This window comes from Pseudophryne corroboree, chromosome 8 (genome assembly GCF_028390025.1).
Source record: "Pseudophryne corroboree isolate aPseCor3 chromosome 8, aPseCor3.hap2, whole genome shotgun sequence".
In the NCBI taxonomy this organism is placed as follows: domain Eukaryota; kingdom Metazoa; phylum Chordata; class Amphibia; order Anura; family Myobatrachidae; genus Pseudophryne; species Pseudophryne corroboree.
In genome coordinates, this window is record NC_086451.1 from 97,854,366 (window position 1) to 97,878,369 (window position 24,004).

The 24,004-nt window shown below is 48.4% G+C and overlaps 1 protein-coding gene across 2 annotated transcripts in view; it reads right to left on the minus strand.

Annotated features, from left to right (window-relative positions):
* MAPKAP1 (MAPK associated protein 1) overlaps positions 1-24,004 on the minus strand; it is a 318,576-nt gene that overhangs the window by 58,241 nt on the left and 236,331 nt on the right. For both annotated transcript variants that reach the window (XM_063936818.1, XM_063936817.1), the window contains exon 9: positions 18,412-18,552. In XM_063936818.1, coding sequence (XP_063792888.1) covers positions 18,412-18,552 — 141 coding nt within the window. The remainder of the gene's footprint in view (positions 1-18,411; positions 18,553-24,004) is intronic.

Sequence of the window (24,004 nt, forward strand, 5' to 3'; positions counted from 1 at the left end):
AGTCTCTGTATAACACCAGCCAGGCACAATGTACCGCAGTCTCTACAGAACACCAGCCAGGCACAATGCACCTTAGTCTCTGTATAACACCAGCCAGGCACAATGCACCGCAGTCTCTGTATAACACCAGCCAGGCACAATGTACCGCAGTCTCTACAGAACACCAGCCAGGCACAATGCACCGTAGTCTCTGTATAACACCAGCCAGGCACAATGTACCGCAGTCTCTGTATAACACCGGCCAGGCACAATGCACCGTAGTCTCTGTATAACACCGGCCCAGCACAATGCACCAATCTCTGTATAACACCGGCCAGGCACAATGCACCGCAGTCTCTGTATAACACCAGCCAGGCACAATGCACCACAGTCTCTACAGAACACCAGCCAGGCACAATGCACCGCAGTCTCTGTATAACACCAGCCAGGCACAATGCACCGCAGTCTCTGTATAACACCAGCCAGGCACAATGTACCGCAGTCTCTACAGAACACCAGCCAGGCACAATGTACCGCAGTCTCTACAGAACACCAGCCAGGCATAATGTACCGCAGTCTCTACAGAACACCAGCCAGGCACAATGCACCGCAGTCTCTGTATAACACCAGCCAGGCACAATGTACCGCAGTCTCTACAGAACACCAGCCAGGCATAATGTACCGCAGTCTCTACAGAACACCAGCCAGGCACAATGCACCGCAGTCTCTGTATAACACCAGCCAGGCACAATGTACCGCAGTCTCTACATAACACCAGCCAGGCACAATGCACCGCAGTCTCTACAGAACACCAGCCAGGCACAATGCACCGCAGTCTCTACATAACACAAGCCAGGCACAATGCACCACAGTCTCTACAGAACACCAGCCAGGCACAATGCACCGCAGTCTCTGTATAACACCAGCCAGGCACAATGCACCGCAGTCTCTGTATAACACCAGCCAGGCACAATGTACCGCAGTCTCTACAGAACACCAGCCAGGCACAATGCACCGTAGTCTCTGTATAACACCAGCCAGGCACAATGTACCGCAGTCTCTGTATAACACCAGCCAGGCACAATGTACCGCAGTCTCTACAGAACACCAGCCAGGCACAATGCACCGTAGTCTCTGTATAACACCAGCCAGGCACAATGTACCGCAGTCTCTGTATAACACCGGCCAGGCACAATGCACCGTAGTCTCTGTATAACACCGGCCCAGCACAATGCACCAATCTCTGTATAACACCGGCCAGGCACAATGCACCGCAGTCTCTGTATAACACCAGCCAGGCACAATGCACCACAGTCTCTACAGAACACCAGCCAGGCACAATGCACCGCAGTCTCTGTCTAACACCAGCCAGGCACAATGCACCGCAGTCTCTGTATAACACCAGCCAGGCACAATGTACCGCAGTCTCTACAGAACACCAGCCAGGCACAATGCACCGTAGTCTCTGTATAACACCAGCCAGGCACAATGTACCGCAGTCTCTGTATAACACCGGCCAGGCACAATGCACCGTAGTCTCTGTATAACACCGGCCCAGCACAATGCACCAATCTCTGTATAACACCGGCCAGGCACAATGCACCGCAGTCTCTGTATAACACCAACCAGGCACAATGCACCGTAGTCTCTGTATAACACCGGCCAGGCACAATGCACCGCAGTCTCTCTATAACACCAACCAGGCACAATGCACCGCAGTCTCTGTATAACACCAGCCAGGCACAATGCACCACACTCTCTACATAACACAAGCCAGGCACAATGCACCGCAGTCTCTACAGAACACCAGCCAAGCATAATGCACCGCAGTCTCTGTATAACACCGGCCAAGCATAATGCACCGCAGTCTCTACATAACACCAGCCAAGCATAATGCACCGCAATCTCTACATAACACCAGCCAAGCATAATGCACCGCAGTCTCTGTATAACACCGGCCAAGCATAATGCACCGCAATCTCTACATAACACCAGCCAGGCACAATGCACCGCAGTCTCTACAGAACACCAGCCAGGCACAATGCACCGCAGTCTCTGTATAACACCGGCCAAGCACAATGCACCGCAGTCTCTGTATAACACCAACCAGGCACAATGCACCGCAGTCTCTGTATAACACCGGCCAGGCACAATGCACCGCAGTCTCTGTATAACACCAACCAGGCACAATGCACCGCAGTCTCTACATAACACCAGCCAGGCACAATGCACCACACTCTCTACATAACACAAGCCAGGCACAATGCACCGCAGTCTCTACAGAACACCAGCCAAGCATAATGCACCGCAGTCTCTGTATAACACCGGCCAAGCATAATGCACCGCAGTCTCTACATAACACCAGCCAAGCATAATGCACCGCAATCTCTACATAACACCAGCCAAGCATAATGCACCGCAGTCTCTGTATAACACCGGCCAAGCATAATGCACCGCAGTCTCTACATAACACCAGCCAGGCACAATGCACCGCAGTCTCTACAGAACACCAGCCAGGCACAATGCACCGTAGTCTCTGTATAACACCGGCCCAGCACAATGCACCAATCTCTGTATAACACCGGCCAGGCACAATGCACCGCAGTCTCTGTATAACACCAACCAGGCACAATGCACCGTAGTCTCTGTATAACACCGGCCAGGCACAATGCACCGCAGTCACTCTATAACACCAACCAGGCACAATGCACCGCAGTCTCTGTATAACACCAGCCAGGCACAATGCACCACACTCTCTACATAACACAAGCCAGGCACAATGCACCGCAGTCTCTACAGAACACCAGCCAAGCATAATGCACCGCAGTCTCTGTATAACACCGGCCAAGCATAATGCACCGCAGTCTCTACATAACACCAGCCAAGCATAATGCACCGCAATCTCTACATAACACCAGCCAAGCATAATGCACCGCAGTCTCTGTATAACACCGGCCAAGCATAATGCACCGCAGTCTCTACATAACACCAGCCAGGCACAATGCACCGCAGTCTCTACAGAACACCAGCCAGGCACAATGCACCGCAGTCTCTGTATAACACCGGCCAAGCACAATGCACCGCAGTCTCTGTATAACACCAACCAGGCACAATGCACCGCAGTCTCTGTATAACACCGGCCAGGCACAATGCACCGCAGTCTCTGTATAACACCAACCAGGCACAATGCACCGCAGTCTCTACATAACACCAGCCAGGCACAATGCACCACACTCTCTACATAACACAAGCCAGGCACAATGCACCGCAGTCTCTACAGAACACCAGCCAAGCATAATGCACCGAAGTCTCTGTATAACACCGGCCAAGCATAATGCACCGCAGTCTCTACATAACACCAGCCAAGCATAATGCACCGCAATCTCTACATAACACCAGCCAAGCATAATGCACCGCAGTCTCTGTATAACACCGGCCAAGCATAATGCACCGCAGTCTCTACATACCACCAGCCAGGCACAATGCACCGCAGTCTCTACAGAACACCAGCCAGGCACAATGTACCGCAGTCTCTGTATAACACCGGCCAAGCACAATGCACCGCAGTCTCTGTATAACACCAACCAGGCACAATGCACCGCAGTCTCTGTATAACACCGGCCAGGCACAATGCACCGCAGTCTCTGTATAACACCAACCAGGCACAATGCACCGCAGTCTCTGTATAACACCAGCCAGGCACAATGCACCACACTCTCTACATAACACAAGCCAGGCACAATGCACCGCAGTCTCTACAGAACACCAGCCAAGCATAAAGCACCGCAGTCTCTGTATAACACCGGCCAAGCATAATGCACCGCAGTCTCTACATAACACCAGCCAAGCATAATGCACCGCAATCTCTACATAACACCAGCCAAGCATAATGCACCGCAGTCTCTGTATAACACCGGCCAAGCATAATGCACCGCAGTCTCTACATAACACCAGCCAGGCACAATGCACCGCAGTCTCTACAGAACACCAGCCAGGCACAATGCACCGCAGTCTCTGTATAACACCGGCCAAGCACAATGCACCGCAGTCTCTGTATAACACCAACCAGGCACAATGCACCGCAGTCTCTGTATAACACCGGCCAGGCACAATGCACCGCAGTCTCTGTATAACACCAACCAGGCACAATGCACCGCAGTCTCTACATAACACCAGCCAGGCACAATGCACCACAGTCTCTACATAACACCAGCCAAGCACAATGCACCGCAGTCTCTACATAACACCAGCCAAGCATAATGCACCGCAGTCTCTGTATAACACCGGCCAAGCACAATGCACCACACTCTCTACATAACACAAGCCAGGCACAATGCACCGCAGTCTCTGTATAACACCAGCCAGGCACAATGCACCACACTCTCTACATAACACAAGCCAGGCACAATGCACCGCAGTCTCTACAGAACACCAGCCAAGCATAATGCACCGCAGTCTCTGTATAACACCGGCCAAGCATAATGCACCGCAGTCTCTACATAACACCAGCCAAGCATAATGCACCGCAATCTCTACATAACACCAGCCAAGCATAATGCACCGCAGTCTCTGTATAACACCGGCCAAGCATAATGCACCGCAGTCTCTACATAACACCAGCCAGGCACAATGCACCGCAGTCTCTACAGAACACCAGCCAGGCACAATGCACCGCAGTCTCTGTATAACACCGGCCAAGCACAATGCACCGCAGTCTCTGTATAACACCAACCAGGCACAATGTACCGCAGTCTCTACAGAACACCAGCCAGGCACAATGCACCGTAGTCTCTGTATAACACCAGCCAGGCACAATGTACCGCAGTCTCTGTATAACACCGGCCAGGCACAATGCACCGTAGTCTCTGTATAACACCGGCCCAGCACAATGCACCAATCTCTGTATAACACCGGCCAGGCACAATGCACCGCAGTCTCTGTATAACACCAACCAGGCACAATGCACCGTAGTCTCTGTATAACACCGGCCAGGCACAATGCACCGCAGTCTCTCTATAACACCAACCAGGCACAATGCACCGCAGTCTCTGTATAACACCAGCCAGGCACAATGCACCACACTCTCTACATAACACAAGCCAGGCACAATGCACCGCAGTCTCTACAGAACACCAGCCAAGCATAATGCACCGCAGTCTCTGTATAACACCGGCCAAGCATAATGCACCGCAGTCTCTACATAACACCAGCCAAGCATAATGCACCGCAATCTCTACATAACACCAGCCAAGCATAATGCACCGCAGTCTCTGTATAACACCGGCCAAGCATAATGCACCGCAATCTCTACATAACACCAGCCAGGCACAATGCACCGCAGTCTCTACAGAACACCAGCCAGGCACAATGCACCGCAGTCTCTGTATAACACCGGCCAAGCACAATGCACCGCAGTCTCTGTATAACACCAACCAGGCACAATGCACCGCAGTCTCTGTATAACACCGGCCAGGCACAATGCACCGCAGTCTCTGTATAACACCAACCAGGCACAATGCACCGCAGTCTCTACATAACACCAGCCAGGCACAATGCACCACACTCTCTACATAACACAAGCCAGGCACAATGCACCGCAGTCTCTACAGAACACCAGCCAAGCATAATGCACCGCAGTCTCTGTATAACACCGGCCAAGCATAATGCACCGCAGTCTCTACATAACACCAGCCAAGCATAATGCACCGCAATCTCTACATAACACCAGCCAAGCATAATGCACCGCAGTCTCTGTATAACACCGGCCAAGCATAATGCACCGCAGTCTCTACATAACACCAGCCAGGCACAATGCACCGCAGTCTCTACAGAACACCAGCCAGGCACAATGCACCGTAGTCTCTGTATAACACCGGCCCAGCACAATGCACCAATCTCTGTATAACACCGGCCAGGCACAATGCACCGCAGTCTCTGTATAACACCAACCAGGCACAATGCACCGTAGTCTCTGTATAACACCGGCCAGGCACAATGCACCGCAGTCACTCTATAACACCAACCAGGCACAATGCACCGCAGTCTCTGTATAACACCAGCCAGGCACAATGCACCACACTCTCTACATAACACAAGCCAGGCACAATGCACCGCAGTCTCTACAGAACACCAGCCAAGCATAATGCACCGCAGTCTCTGTATAACACCGGCCAAGCATAATGCACCGCAGTCTCTACATAACACCAGCCAAGCATAATGCACCGCAATCTCTACATAACACCAGCCAAGCATAATGCACCGCAGTCTCTGTATAACACCGGCCAAGCATAATGCACCGCAGTCTCTACATAACACCAGCCAGGCACAATGCACCGCAGTCTCTACAGAACACCAGCCAGGCACAATGCACCGCAGTCTCTGTATAACACCGGCCAAGCACAATGCACCGCAGTCTCTGTATAACACCAACCAGGCACAATGCACCGCAGTCTCTGTATAACACCGGCCAGGCACAATGCACCGCAGTCTCTGTATAACACCAACCAGGCACAATGCACCGCAGTCTCTACATAACACCAGCCAGGCACAATGCACCACACTCTCTACATAACACAAGCCAGGCACAATGCACCGCAGTCTCTACAGAACACCAGCCAAGCATAATGCACCGAAGTCTCTGTATAACACCGGCCAAGCATAATGCACCGCAGTCTCTACATAACACCAGCCAAGCATAATGCACCGCAATCTCTACATAACACCAGCCAAGCATAATGCACCGCAGTCTCTGTATAACACCGGCCAAGCATAATGCACCGCAGTCTCTACATAACACCAGCCAGGCACAATGCACCGCAGTCTCTACAGAACACCAGCCAGGCACAATGCACCGCAGTCTCTGTATAACACCGGCCAAGCACAATGCACCGCAGTCTCTGTATAACACCAACCAGGCACAATGCACCGCAGTCTCTGTATAACACCGGCCAGGCACAATGCACCGCAGTCTCTGTATAACACCAACCAGGCACAATGCACCGCAGTCTCTGTATAACACCAGCCAGGCACAATGCACCACACTCTCTACATAACACAAGCCAGGCACAATGCACCGCAGTCTCTACAGAACACCAGCCAAGCATAAAGCACCGCAGTCTCTGTATAACACCGGCCAAGCATAATGCACCGCAGTCTCTACATAACACCAGCCAAGCATAATGCACCGCAATCTCTACATAACACCAGCCAAGCATAATGCACCGCAGTCTCTGTATAACACCGGCCAAGCATAATGCACCGCAGTCTCTACATAACACCAGCCAGGCACAATGCACCGCAGTCTCTACAGAACACCAGCCAGGCACAATGCACCGCAGTCTCTGTATAACACCGGCCAAGCACAATGCACCGCAGTCTCTGTATAACACCAACCAGGCACAATGCACCGCAGTCTCTGTATAACACCGGCCAGGCACAATGCACCGCAGTCTCTGTATAACACCAACCAGGCACAATGCACCGCAGTCTCTACATAACACCAGCCAGGCACAATGCACCACAGTCTCTACATAACACCAGCCAAGCACAATGCACCGCAGTCTCTACATAACACCAGCCAAGCATAATGCACCGCAGTCTCTGTATAACACCGGCCAAGCACAATGCACCACACTCTCTACATAACACAAGCCAGGCACAATGCACCGCAGTCTCTGTATAACACCAGCCAGGCACAATGCACCACACTCTCTACATAACACAAGCCAGGCACAATGCACCGCAGTCTCTACAGAACACCAGCCAAGCATAATGCACCGCAGTCTCTGTATAACACCGGCCAAGCATAATGCACCGCAGTCTCTACATAACACCAGCCAAGCATAATGCACCGCAATCTCTACATAACACCAGCCAAGCATAATGCACCGCAGTCTCTGTATAACACCGGCCAAGCATAATGCACCGCAGTCTCTACATAACACCAGCCAGGCACAATGCACCGCAGTCTCTACAGAACACCAGCCAGGCACAATGCACCGCAGTCTCTGTATAACACCGGCCAAGCACAATGCACCGCAGTCTCTGTATAACACCAACCAGGCACAATGCACCGCAGTCTCTGTATAACACCGGCCAGGCACAATGCACCGCAGTCTCTGTATAACACCAACCAGGCACAATGCACCGCAGTCTCTACATAACACCAGCCAGGCACAATGCACCACACTCTCTACATAACACAAGCCAGGCACAATGCACCACAGTCTCTACATAACACCAGCCAAGCACAATGCACCGCAGTCTCTACATAACACCAGCCAAGCATAATGCACCGCAGTCTCTACATAACACCAGCCAGGCACAATGCACCGCAGTCTCTGTATAACACCGGCCAAGCACAATGCACCGCAGTCTCTACATAACACCAGCCAGGCACAATGCACCGCAGTCTCTGTATAACACCGGCCAAGCACAAAGCACCGCAGTCTCTACATAACACCAGCTAGGCACAATGCACCGCAGTCTCTGTATAACACCAGCCAGGCACAATGCACCGCAGTCTCTACATAACACCAGCCAGGCACAATGCACCACACTCTCTACATAACACAAGCCAGGCACAATGCACCGCAGTCTCTACAGAACACCAGCCAACCATAATGCTCCGCAGTCTCTACAGAACACCGGGCAAGCACAATGCACCGCAGTCTCTACATAACACCAGCCAGGCACAATGCACCGCAGTCTCTACATAACACCAGCCAAGCACAATGCACCACAGTCTCTACATAACACCAGCCAAGCATAATGCACCGCAGTCTCTGTATAACACCGGCCAAGCATAATGCACCGCAGTCTCTACATAACACCAGCCAAGCATAATGCACCGCAATCTCTACATAACACCAGCCAAGCATAATGCACCGCAGTCTCTGTATAACACCGGCCAAGCATAATGCACCGCAGTCTCTACATAACACCAGCCAGGCACAATGCACCGCAGTCTCTGTATAACACCGGCCAAGCACAATGCACCGCAGTCTCTACATAACACCAGCCAGGCACAATGCACCGCAGTCTCTGTATAACACCGGCCAAGCACAATGCACCGCAGTCTCTACATAACACCAGCTAGGCACAATGCACCGCAGTCTCTGTATAACACCAGCCAGGCACAATGCACCGTAGTCTCTGTATAACACCGGCCAGGCACAATGCACCGCAGTCTCTGTATAACACCAACCAGGCACAATGCACCGCAGTCTCTGTATAACACCGGCCAGGCACAATGCACCGCAGTCTCTGTATAACACCGGCCAAGCACAATGCACCACACTCTCTACATAACACAAGCCAGGCACAATGCACCGCAGTCTCTGTATAACACCAGCCAGGCACAATGCACCACACTCTCTACATAACACAAGCCAGGCACAATGCACCGCAGTCTCTCCAGAACACCAGCCAAGCATAATGCACCGCAGTCTCTGTATAACACCGGCCAAGCATAATGCACCGCAGTCTCTACATAACACCAGCCAAGCATAATGCACCGCAGTCTCTGTATAACACCGGCCAAGCATAATGCACCGCAGTCTCTGTATAACACCGGCCAAGCATAATGCACCGCAGTCTCTACATAACACCAGCCAGGCACAATGCACCGCAGTCTCTACAGAACACCAGCCAGGCACAATGCACCGCAGTCTCTGTATAACACCGGCCAAGCACAATGCACCGCAGTCTCTGTATAACACCAACCAGGCACAATGCACCGCAGTCTCTGTATAACACCGGCCAGGCACAATGCACCGCAGTCTCTGTATAACACCAACCAGGCACAATGCACCGCAGTCTCTACATAACACCAGCCAGGCACAATGCACCACACTCTCTACATAACACAAGCCAGGCACAATGCACCACAGTCTCTACATAACACCAGCCAAGCACAATGCACCGCAGTCTCTACATAACACCAGCCAAGCATAATGCACCGCAGTCTCTGTATAACACCGGCCAAGCATAATGCACCGCAGTCTCTACATAACACCAGCCAAGCATAATGCACCGCAATCTCTACATAACACCAGCCAAGCATAATCCACCGCAGTCTCTGTATAACACCGGCCAAGCATAATGCACCGCAGTCTCTACATAACACCAGCCAGGCACAATGCACCGCAGTCTCTGTATAACACCGGCCAAGCACAATGCACCGCAGTCTCTACATAACACCAGCTAGGCACAATGCACCGCAGTCTCTGTATAACACCAGCCAGGCACAATGCACCGCAGTCTCTACATAACACCAGCCAGGCACAATGCACCACACTCTCTACATAACACAAGCCAGGCACAATGCACCGCAGTCTCTACAGAACACCAGCCAACCATAATGCTCCGCAGTCTCTACAGAACACCGGGCAAGCACAATGCACCGCAGTCTCTACATAACACCAGCCAGGCACAATGCACCGCAGTCTCTACATAACACCAGCCAAGCACAATGCACCGCAGTCTCTACATAACACCAGCCAAGCATAATGCACCGCAGTCTCTGTATAACACCGGCCAAGCATAATGCACCGCAGTCTCTACATAACACCAGCCAAGCATAATGCACCGCAATCTCTACATAACACCAGCCAAGCATAATGCACCGCAGTCTCTGTATAACACCGGCCAAGCATAATGCACCGCAGTCTCTACATAACACCAGCCAGGCACAATGCACCGCAGTCTCTGTATAACACCGGCCAAGCACAATGCACCGCAGTCTCTACATAACACCAGCCAGGCACAATGCACCGCAGTCTCTGTATAACACCGGCCAAGCACAATGCACCGCAGTCTCTACATAACACCAGCTAGGCACAATGCACCGCAGTCTCTGTATAACACCAGCCAGGCACAATGCACCGTAGTCTCTGTATAACACCGGCCAGGCACAATGCACCGCAGTCTCTGTATAACACCAACCAGGCACAATGCACCGCAGTCTCTGTATAACACCGGCCAGGCACAATGCACCGCAGTCTCTGTATAACACCGGCCAAGCACAATGCACCACACTCTCTACATAACACAAGCCAGGCACAATGCACCGCAGTCTCTGTATAACACCAGCCAGGCACAATGCACCACACTCTCTACATAACACAAGCCAGGCACAATGCACCGCAGTCTCTACAGAACACCAGCCAAGCATAATGCACCGCAGTCTCTGTATAACACCGGCCAAGCATAATGCACCGCAGTCTCTACATAACACCAGCCAGGCACAATGCACCGCAGTCTCTACAGAACACCAGCCAGGCACAATGCACCGCAGTCTCTGTATAACACCGGCCAAGCACAATGCACCGCAGTCTCTGTATTACACCAACCAGGCACAATGCACCGCAGTCTCTGTATAACACCGGCCAGGCACAATGCACCGCAGTCTCTGTATAACACCAACCAGGCACAATGCACCGCAGTCTCTACATAACACCAGCCAGGCACAATGCACCACACTCTCTACATAACACAAGCCAGGCACAATGCACCACAGTCTCTACATAACACCAGCCAAGCACAATGCACCGCAGTCTCTACATAACACCAGCCAAGCATAATGCACCGCAGTCTCTGTATAACACCGGCCAAGCATAATGCACCGCAGTCTCTACATAACACCAGCCAAGCATAATGCACCGCAATCTCTACATAACACCAGCCAAGCATAATCCACCGCAGTCTCTGTATAACACCGGCCAAGCATAATGCACCGCAGTCTCTACATAACACCAGCCAGGCACAATGCACCGCAGTCTCTGTATAACACCGGCCAAGCACAATGCACCGCAGTCTCTACATAACACCAGCCAGGCACAATGCACCGCAGTCTCTGTATAACACCGGCCAAGCACAATGCACCGCAGTCTCTACATAACACCAGCTAGGCACAATGCACCGCAGTCTCTGTATAACACCAGCCAGGCACAATGCACCGCAGTCTCTACATAACACCAGCCAGGCACAATGCACCACACTCTCTACATAACACAAGCCAGGCACAATGCACCGCAGTCTCTACAGAACACCAGCCAACCATAATGCTCCGCAGTCTCTACAGAACACCGGGCAAGCACAATGCACCGCAGTCTCTACATAACACCAGCCAGGCACAATGCACCGCAGTCTCTACATAACACCAGCCAAGCACAATGCACCGCAGTCTCTACATAACACCAGCCAAGCATAATGCACCGCAGTCTCTGTATAACACCGGCCAAGCATAATGCACCGCAGTCTCTACATAACACCAGCCAAGCATAATGCACCGCAATCTCTACATAACACCAGCCAAGCATAATGCACCGCAGTCTCTGTATAACACCGGCCAAGCATAATGCACCGCAGTCTCTACATAACACCAGCCAGGCACAATGCACCGCAGTCTCTGTATAACACCGGCCAAGCACAATGCACCGCAGTCTCTACATAACACCAGCCAGGCACAATGCACCGCAGTCTCTGTATAACACCGGCCAAGCACAATGCACCGCAGTCTCTACATAACACCAGCTAGGCACAATGCACCGCAGTCTCTGTATAACACCAGCCAGGCACAATGCACCGCAGTCTCTACATAACACCAGCCAGGCACAATGCACCGCAGTCTCTGTATAACACCGGCCAAGCACAATGCACCGCAGTCTCTACATAACACCAGCTAGGCACAATGCACCGCAGTCTCTGTATAACACCAGCCAGGCACAATGCACTGCAGTCTCTACATAACACCAGCCAGGCACAATGCACCGCAGTCTCTGTATAACACCGGCCAAGCACAATGCACCGCAGTCTCTACATAACACCAGCCAAGCACAATGCAATGCAGTCTCTACATAACACCAGCCAAGCATAATGCACCGCAGTCTCTGTATAACACCGGCCAGGCACAATGTACCGCAGTCTCTGTATAACACCGGCCAGGCACAATGCAATGCAGTCTCTACATAACACCAGCCAGGCATAACGCAATGCAGTCTCTGTATAACACCGGCCAAGCACAATGCACCGCAGTCTCTACATAACACCAGCCAGGCACAATGCACCACAGTCTCTACATAACACCAGCCAGGCACAATGTACCGCAGTCTCTGTATAACACCGGCCAGGCACAATGCACCGCAGTCTCTGTATAACACCAACCAGGCACAATGCACCGCAGTCTCTACATAACACCAGCCAGGCACAATGCACCACACTCTCTACATAACACAAGCCAGGCACAATGCACCGCAGTCTCTACAGAACACCAGCCAACCATAATGCTCCGCAGTCTCTACAGAACACCGGGCAAGCACAATGCATCGCAGTCTCTACATAACACCAGCCAAGCACAATGCACCGCAGTCTCTACATAACACCAGCCAGGCACAATGCACCACAGTCTCTACATAACACCAGCCAAGCATAATGCACCGCAATCTCTACATAACACCAGCCAAGCATAATGCACCGCAGTCTCTGTATAACACCGGCCAAGCATAATGCACCGCAGTCTCTGTATAACACCAGCCAGGCACAATGCACTGCAGTCTCTACATAACACCAGCCAAGCATAATGCACCGCAGTCTCTGTATAACACCGGCCAAGCATAATGCACCGCAGTCTCTACATAACACCAGCCAGGCACAATGCACCACAGTCTCTGTGTAACACCGGCCAAGCACAATGCACCGCAGTCTCTACATAACACCAGCTAGGCACAATGCACCACAGTCTCTGTATAACACCAGCCAGGCACAATGCACCGCAGTCTCTACATAACACCAGCCAGGCACAATGCACCACACTCTCTACATAACACAAGCCAGGCACAATGCACCGCAGTCTCTACAGAACACCAGCCAACCATAATGCTCCGCAGTCTCTACAGAACACCGGGCAAGCACAATGCACCGCAGTCTCTACATAACACCAGCCAGGCACAATGCACCGCAGTCTCTACATAACACCAGCCAAGCACAATGCACCGCAGTCTCTACATAACACCAGCCAAGCATAATGCACCGCAGTCTCTGTATAACACCGGCCAAGCATAATGCACCGCAGTCTCTACATAACACCAGCCAAGCATAATGCACCGCAATCTCTACATAACACCAGCCAAGCATAATGCACCGCAGTCTCTGTATAACACCGGCCAAGCATAATGCACCGCAGTCTCTACATAACACCAGCCAGGCACAATGCACCGCAGTCTCTGTATAACACCGGCCAAGCACAATGCACCGCAGTCTCTACATAACACCAGCCAGGCACAATGCACCGCAGTCTCTGTATAACACCGGCCAAGCACAATGCACCGCAGTCTCTACATAACACCAGCTAGGCACAATGCACCGCAGTCTCTGTATAACACCAGCCAGGCACAATGCACCGCAGTCTCTACATAACACCAGCCAGGCACAATGCACCGCAGTCTCTGTATAACACCGGCCAAGCACAATGCACCGCAGTCTCTACATAACACCAGCCAGGCACAATGCACCGCAGTCTCTGTATAACACCGGCCAAGCACAATGCACCGCAGTCTCTACATAACACCAGCCAAGCATAATGCAATGCAGTCTCTACATAACACCAGCCAAGCATAATGCACCGCAGTCTCTGTATAACACCGGCCAGGCACAATGTACCGCAGTCTCTACATAACACCAGCCAGGCATAACGCAATGCAGTCGCTGTATAACACCGGCCGAGCACAATGCACCGCAGTCTCTACATAACACCAGCCAGGCACAATGCACCGCAGTCTCTACATAACACCAGCCAGGCACAATGCACCGCAGTCTCTACATAACACCAGCCAGGCACAATGCACCGCAGTCTCTGTATAACACCAGCCAAGCACAATGCACCGCAGTCTCTACATAACACAAGCCAGGCACAATGCACCGCAGTCTCTGTATAACACCGGCCAGGCACAATGTACCGCAGTCTCTGTATAACACCAACCAGGCACAATGCACCGCAGTCTCTGTATAACACCGGCCAGGCACAATGCACCGCAGTCTCTGTATAACACCAACCAGGCACAATGCACCGCAGTCTCTACATAACACCTGCCAGGCACAATGCACCACACTCTCTACATAACACAAGCCAGGCACAATGCACCGCAGTCTCTACAGAACACCAGCCAACCATAATGCTCCGCAGTCTCTACAGAACACCGGGCAAGCACAATGCATCGCAGTCTCTACATAACACCAGCCAAGCATAATGCTCCGCAGTCTCTACATAACACCAGCCAAGCACAATGCACCGCAGTCTCTACATAACACCAGCCAAGCACAATGCCCCGCAGTCTCTACATAACACCAGCCAAGCACAATGCCCCGCAGTCTCTACATAACACCGGGCAAGCACAATGCACCGCAGTCTCTACATAACACCAGCCAAACACAATGCACCGCAGTCTCTACAGAACACCGGGCAAGCACAATGCATCGCAGTCTCTACATAACACCAGCCAAGCATAATGCTCCGCAGTCTCCACATAACACCAGCCAAGCACAATGCACCACAGTCTCTACATAACACCAGTCCAGCCAGCCACAATGCACCACAGTCTCTACAGAACACCAGCCAAGCACAATGCATCGCAGTCTCTACAGAACACCAGCCAAGCACAATGCATCGCAGTCTCTACAGAACACCAGCCAAGCACAATGCACCGCAGTCTCTACATAACACCAGCCAGGCACAATGCACCACAGTCTCTACATAACACCAGCCAAGCACAATGCACCGCAGTCTCTACAGAACACGAGCCAAGCACAATGCACCGCAGTCTCTACATAACACCAGCCAGGCAAAATGCACCACAGTCTCTACATAACACCAGCCAAGCACAATGCACCGCAGTAATGCACCGCAGTCTCTACATAACACCAGCCAAGCACAATGCACCGCAGTCTCTACATAACACCAGCCAGGCACAATGCACCACAGTCTCTACATAACACCAGCCAAGCACAATGCACCGCAGTCTCTACAGAACACCAGCCAAGCACAATGCACCACAGTCTCTACATAACACCAGCCAAGCACAATGCACCGCAGTCTCTACAGAACACCAGCCAGGCGTAACACAACGCAGTCTCTACATAATACCAGCCAGGCATAATGCACCGCAGTCTCTACATAACACCAGCCAGGCATAACGTAATGCAGTCTCTACATAATACCAGCCAGGCATAATGCAAAGCAGTCTCTACATAACACCAGCCAGGCATAACGCATTGCACCGCAGTCTCTACATAACACCAGCCAAGCACAATGCACCGCAGTCTCTACATAACACCAGCCAAGCATAATGCACCGCAGTCTCTACATAACACCAGCCAGGCATAACGCACTGCAGTCTCTACATAACACCAGCCAAGCACAATTAAATAAAAAAATGTTAAGTCTCTGTAACACCTACCACATCTTACACAAGTGACTAAACCCTCTGCTTCAGAAATCTATCTAAATAGAATTGATGTCTTTGCAATAGGTGTGACTTATGAGATAAGTTGGGAATTTTACTCCTAGCTGTCAAATTTGAGGGGCAGAGTATGAAGAGTATAATGTGACGGGAAGTACTGCAATAGTGTAAGACATGGGTCTTTAACCTGTGGCCCTCTAGCTGCTGTGAAACTACACATCCCGGCATGCCCTGCCACAGTTTTGCTACGAAGGTATGCTAAAACTGAGGCAGGGCATGCTGGGATGTATAGTTCCACAGCAGCTGGAGGTCGCAGGTTGAAGACCCATGGTGTAAGAGCACAAGTAAGTCTGTTGATGCACTGGTGTGCAATGCTATTAGTTGTATTGGTGCAGGACGCATAGAGACGCATACAGTTGCAGTGCTTGATTCCAAATAAGTGCATTGTGAGGCAGAATCTGCAGCATAGGTGGTATCTGTTTCAGAATCCAAAGTTCTTAGTCTCAGTAATCTAATTGGTAACATGTATTGGGAAAACGGTGGGATCATTTTATTGATGCTTCTTCCATGGCGCTCTTGCTTTATCTATCTTTGAATAATTGTTAATTCTATAGCAGATGTGGCAGCAAATATGGCAGTTCATATTTATGTCTGCAAATATGGGAAGAAAACCTACAAGTAGGACGCGCAGCACATTATTAAGTGTGGCCATATGTTACTGTCGTTTAAATGAAAATAAAGGAGAAATAAATGATAATTATAAAACACGTGCACGATTCTGACAATGTTTTAAATGGATATTAATCTACATTTATGAATGACGAAAGACTACTTATAGTAATGAGTAAAACAGCTAGGCTTGTAACATTCCCCAGAAAAGAAGAAAGTCTAGAGAAACTTGATCAAGATAACTTACAAATTATGCTTTGTTAAAAAAACAACAACAACCATTGTTCATTTCTAACAATGACCTTAGACATGTGGGATGCTGCAGGAAATTTATTTTGATCATGTGTTAACCTGGAGATAAAAATGGAAAGCCTTATGGTGCCCATACACTTGTGAGGTAATCGGTGCTAACCTTCGATTTCGACCGCATCTGTGAGAGAAATCGAAGGATTGTATGCACATTTTAGGTACCTTTCGACGCGATGCGCGGGCACCCCTGTCGAATCTCGCGTCTCAAGATAGTATGTGCTGCACTTAATATTTATCGAATCGCAGTGCGATCGCATGTGTTTTTAAAAACACATGCTATATATCGCACTGCGATGTGCGATGGGCACCCGCCGGGAGCGGACGGAGGCCGCACCCACTCGGCGGTGACGTGCCCATCACGTGATTACCATGCGATCTATCGCATGATCGCATGGTAATCACTTTGGCAGTTCAGGTGCGATTTCATCGCACATGAAATGCCGGTGCGATGCCCCGCGATGGTCACCGTTAGATGGCAGCGAACATGCTGCTGACAATAGAGGCGCTTTAGGTAAATGAATATTATTGTAGTCTCATGTAACCTTTCTTGTGACATCGGCCCGCCCCCGCGTCTGTACCATTTTCCACTGTCCATAATATCAACATTCTTTCTACAGATATCTTTATCAGTGTACGTTTACATTGCAATGCAAGGTCAATCTTTAATTATAAAAGTCACATTTGTTTTCAGGTTGAATTTTGATGACCACATTTGATCATGATTTCCTTGGTAACGCACAGAAAGACTTTAAAGGAAGACAGAAGGAACTACATCTCCAAGAAGCCTCCTCCCCTGTGGAAAGATGATGGCTGGAGACCACTGGACCGGTAAGAATCCCCCCACCCCGCGTGCATTATTTTAAATTGGAGGCCACGGGCAATCCAATATTGGGCGCGAGGTCTGCAAGGTTTCTTTGCGGTAAAAAATTTGCACTTAATTGGATACCCCCCTAAGAGGTAAACAAGGGAAAAGGTGATGGAAAGAAACAACTATACGTACCCAGCTGGACATCCGTGGTGAATCGCAGTCTGTGAATCATGTTGACCTTGAAGGACTTATAATGATGACTACTCAGCATGTCCTGCACGGTTGCAATGTCTATTTGTGTCTCTTCCTCTTGGGGCTCCTCTCCTCTTGAACCTGAAAAAAACATAAATAAACAATAATAAAGAAATAACAACTATTATTATGTGGCACTAAAACGTAAGTCCATAAGAGTGTAGCAGGACAAGCCTTGCCAGTATCATGTATGTCTAGCCAATGTGCTTGTTTTCCTAAAACTTTACTTATTTGATCAGTATCCACCACAAAAATCACAGTAAATCAGATTTAAGGTCTGAAAAATATTTTGGCTCTGCATATGGGGTGGTCTTCTGTTTGCCGGCGGTCGGGCTCCCGGCGCTCAGTATACCGGCGCCGGGAGCCCGACAGCCGGCATACCGACAATTATTTTCCCTCGTGGGGGTCCACGACCCCCATAGAGGGAGAATAAAATAGTGTGGCGCGCGTAGCGCGCCACCGTGCCCATAGCGTGGCGAGCGCAGCGAGCCCGCAAGGGGCTCATTTGCGCTCGCCAAGCTGTCGGTAAGCCGGCGGTCGGGCTCCCGGCGCCGGGATGCTGGTCGCCGGGAGCCCGACCGCCGGCCAGCCGTAGTGAACCCTGCATATGACCCATGATCAATTTGCAGTGCGCACATACATACTTTAGTCACATCTGTGCATTTTCTGTTCCCGTAGGTGTAACCGGCCTAGCACTTATCCCTCACATAACATGGATGGTATGCGGTCAGCATACCGCTCGTCGGGATCCCACCTGTCATAATACCGACGCCGGGATCCCAACTGAGGCACCACACCGCCGCTGGTATACCGGCAAGGTAGGTGATTCCCCCTCTATGGGTGTCATGGACACCCATAGAGGGGGAATCACCTACCTCGCCGGTATAGAATAGAGAATATAACCTGGTGAGCATAGGTCGCCACTGAGCCCGCAGCGTTGCCCTCGCCCCCCTGCCGGCATTCCACCGCTCGGGATGCCGATGCCGCTATACTGACCATAGGCATCCTGTGTGGCGGGATACCATACCGATCCCAACATGGACATCACCGGTCCTAAATTGCGCAGGACCACAATATCTCACACGGGTATGTAGACAGCGGGGATTGCATAGGCCAGAGAGGGGTGTGGCTGAGTGGAATGGGGGGGAGTGATTCTGGTCAGAGCTTGACCTGCTTGGATTGGGGGCAAGGATTCATTTTGCAGAATTGTTCTTTTGGGTCACTGAAAGCTCTGCTCTCGTGTATCAACCATTGAGACTATTTTAACACGTTGGGCATAACTATGCATATGCTGCTAGATCGTGAAGCACATGGCTTCATTGGCACAAGGACCACTTGAAACTGAATTTGACAAAGATGTGTTGGGCACTACATTTAGCCCTGGAGAGGAGATCTGGGAATACCACACAAATGTTTAATTATGTCATGTATGCAAAGCTTTCCACAATGCCATCTGATAGCTGTGCAAACAAATACACCACAGCTGCCGACATTCTGGCTGTCCACTCCGGTAGAGATCAGCCAAGTTGGTATAAAGGTGCATACTCACTGTGAGATCCTTGCTATGCCCGAGTATGACGTTGCAATTTCCCTGGAACTCCCCCAGAGCACAGATTTTTACTATATGTACTTTCAATTTTTACTATGTACGATTTAGACTAAGTGCCAAGTTTGACAATACTTTGTACTAGATAGTACACTATATAGTCAAGATTGACTTGCCTGCACAGTCTATCTAGCCACGTCTCCTCTATAAAATGCAAGATTACTGGTATTACACAGTGGGGAGCGTGGCTATGACGACGCAATTCATCAGTAAACTTGTAATCGCCGGGGTAAGTGGTGCGGGCCGCCAGATTCCGGAGACTTGCTCACTTTTCCAGGTGGCCGAGAGGGCCACCTGATTTTTGGGAGTCTCCTGGCCATTCCGGGAGGGTAGGCAAGTATGAAACACATCTCTATCCAATACTTATAAAAGAAACAGCAGGCTCCTCTACCATAGAAGTGGTTAATCCAAGTTTCCTTCACTCCCAAATGATTTAGACACTGTGGGATTTTAACAACTTTTTCCCATAAAGCTGCCACTGTCGCCATTATCCAGCTCATATATCCTTCTTTACTAACACCATATTTTTTTTTTTTTCATAAGCTATTAGTTATAATGAAGGTTACTGCTCATTAAGCCAAAACGTCAATTACTTTAAAAATAACACTAAAGCATGGCAGACATACTCTGCCTTATATTTTGGACCACAACCAATTTAGAAATCAGGGTTTCTGAAAGATTTTGTTTAAATATCAAAGAATGAACCAAACCTGGCGCTGTGATTTACACAAATGTTTTGAAGCTGCTCTCTATAGGGCTATTGGTATATATGCCCCAAATATAAAGCACAAAAAAGAAAATCAAGAGAGCGCTAGTTCACATTTGATGTGGATATTTTATTTATATTAAATGAAAAAAAGTTATAAGAAAAATTTATTATTTCTCTAGCAATGTTTAAAACATTTCAACTTATTGCCGGCCGGCAGAAACACTCTCACCACATAAAAAATAATAATAATTCTAAAACAGGACAATTCCCTTTCTTAAAAAAGAACAATTTGCATGAATCCTAAAAATACAGCTATTTATATAGTAATCAGTGAATGCTTCACAATTTTTCTCACAGATTGTATATGTATTAATTTTAACCATGGATGTAATACTAGTCACATATTTTAAGCAAAGTCTCTCCAGAGAATTGAAACCTGTATTCAGTTGCTTTTTGAAATCTTGCTACAATGTAACAGTCCACGTATCAAAATTGTGAAGGAATGCTGAAGATATTCCTGGGTATGTTTATGAAACAATGAAACAACATTCAAATGAGCTATAATGATTAGTGGCAATTGCTTTCACTGGTAATTATTTGCTCTTAGATGAATATGCTCGTTAAGCCAATATACTTTCACAGATGTTTGAGCCAGTTATCCGTAGCCTGTACTAAATATATAGAATGAATGTTTTGTCATGCAAAAATGTCTCCGAAGCAATCACCGTGCGTGTGATAGTGCTCCCGGCTGATTGACTCACCGATCACCTGTTAGCTGTGGGACTTAAATTTCTCATCTATCCACGGCAGCAGACAGTTCGTCCTCCCGGCTTTTGATGGTAATATCTTGTACCTTTAGCCTTATCCGGAGTCCGTGAATTCAAGCTGGTGGTAGTTTTCCCTTCTCAGGTGGTGTCGGTTTACACCGATCAGGCTGGTGTGAGTTCCTCCGTATGGATTCCTCCGCTATCTGTGCGGGCAATGATAGACAGACGCGTTTCTCCGCCTACTCCTCAGTATCGGCGGCTTCCTCAGTGTCATACCCTTAGCTCCCTTCAGCTTCCTTTATATATGTGTTTCATTGTCCAGATGGTGTGGATAATTTCTGATTGCTGTTCAAGCCTCACTTTCATCACATTGCTGGCTGTATACTTAACAACTTGATATGCTTAAAGGGAACCTGCAGTTATTTTATTTATTATCCTACATTCATAATAATCATTAAACAATATCAACAATATATATAAATAACAATTTAAAACATTGCTAGATATTTCTAAATATTTCATATATATAAAAGGACACACACATAACTATATGATGAATTAATATTTACCATTTAAAAATAATAATAATAATAATAAAGATGATCGAGATTAACAAAAAACAACAACAAACAAATAGATACTTTCATTTTGCATAGAACTTCCTTCTTCCGATATATATTTTATACCATGCAAATACATATGGATCTACATGTATCTAATATACAAGGAAATTACTATGCATTATTATTTATAGAGCTATACAGGTATATTCACAGTTCTTCATTTTTGGAAAGAATATATACATATGTATTGTTACAAGACTTTATTAACTCTAACCAATCAATTAGTAGTCATAAATTGAAAAAATATATGTACACAAAAGTTTAATCAAAAAAGTCTCTCTCTCAAATGCATATTATACACATTAACCTAATGACTTTTTTTCCCCCCTTCCACCATATATAGGTGGAGTATGAGAAAACTAAATGAATCAATGGTGTAGAGGGGGGGGGGGGGGGGTGGAGAAACGAGAGATTGGGAAAGAAGAGAATGGATTTTATATGGGTAAAGGGGATCCGGAAACAAAAATAAAATAATAATAAAAAAAAAAAAAAAAAAAAAAGGGGGGAAGGGGAGGGAGGCGGGCAAAAAAGAAGGATTTTTAAGAGGATTTTATAAACAACCTAATATTATCTATTTATACTCCATTGAGCTCCACCGTATCATTTAATCCTATTGGGACCATACAATCCAGTAAAAAAATCCAATATGCTTCACGTCTACGTAATTTATTAAAACGATCTCCCCCTCTATTCGTCACTCTAATATGTTCGATTCCAATCATAGTGATATTATCCCATTTGGATTTCTGGCATTGTACCACATGGTCAGACAATGGATGCTTTGCTCCCTTAAGTATATTCCTCCTATGCTCCATACATCTAATGTGTAGGGTTCTAGTGGTGCGCCCCACATATTGTTTCCCGCATTTGCAAGTAATTAAGTAGATAATATAAGTAGAAAGGCAATTGATAAAATCCTTTATAGGATATATTTCACCTGTTACAGAGGATTTGAAATTCTCACTTTTCCTAGGTGCAATGATGCAAGATTGGCAATTATTTTTCCCACATCTGTGGTAACCATTTGGCCTCACAGGAAGCCAGGAATTATTTGTCATATGGAGGATCTTCTTCTCTTTAACAAAGTGGCTCGGCATTAATTTTTTTCGCAGGTTGTCTGCTTTTCTATAGATGACTGCCCCTCTAGGGTTTATATGTGGTTTTAGTAAGTCATCCAGAAGTAACAGAGATGTATTTTTCTTTATGACTTGATTGATTTTATGTGCACAACTATTATATTGAGTTACAAACGCTGTGCTCCTATCATTTTTTGTACTACTTGTTCCATATTTATTGTTATTTTTATTTTTATTTTTTGGGATTAATAGTTGTTCCCTATCCATATCTACAACTTCCAAAAAAGCCTTCTCCAATAGATCCTGAGGATATCCCTGTTCTAAAAATGATTCCATCAACAATTTAGCTTGTACCTGATATGTCACAACAGAGGAACAATTGCGTCTTAGTCTGACAAATTGTCCCCTGGGGATATTGTCCTTCCAACTTTGTTTGTGAGAACTATTATAATTTAAATATCGGTTTTGGTCCACTTCCTTAATGTATGTTTTAGTGACCAATTTATCTTGCTCAACGGATAGCTCTATATCAAGGAAACTGATATTTGTCTTACTATAATTGGACGTGAATTTTAATCCATAATCATTCTGATTGAGTGCATTGGTGAATGTGTGCAATGATTCCAACGTGCCCCCCCAAATTATAAATAAATCATCTATATATCGGCCATAGTAGACCAGATCCGCTCCGAGCTCGCCTCCCCACACATGCTCCTCCTCAAAAAACCCCATGTATAGGTTTGCGAAACTCG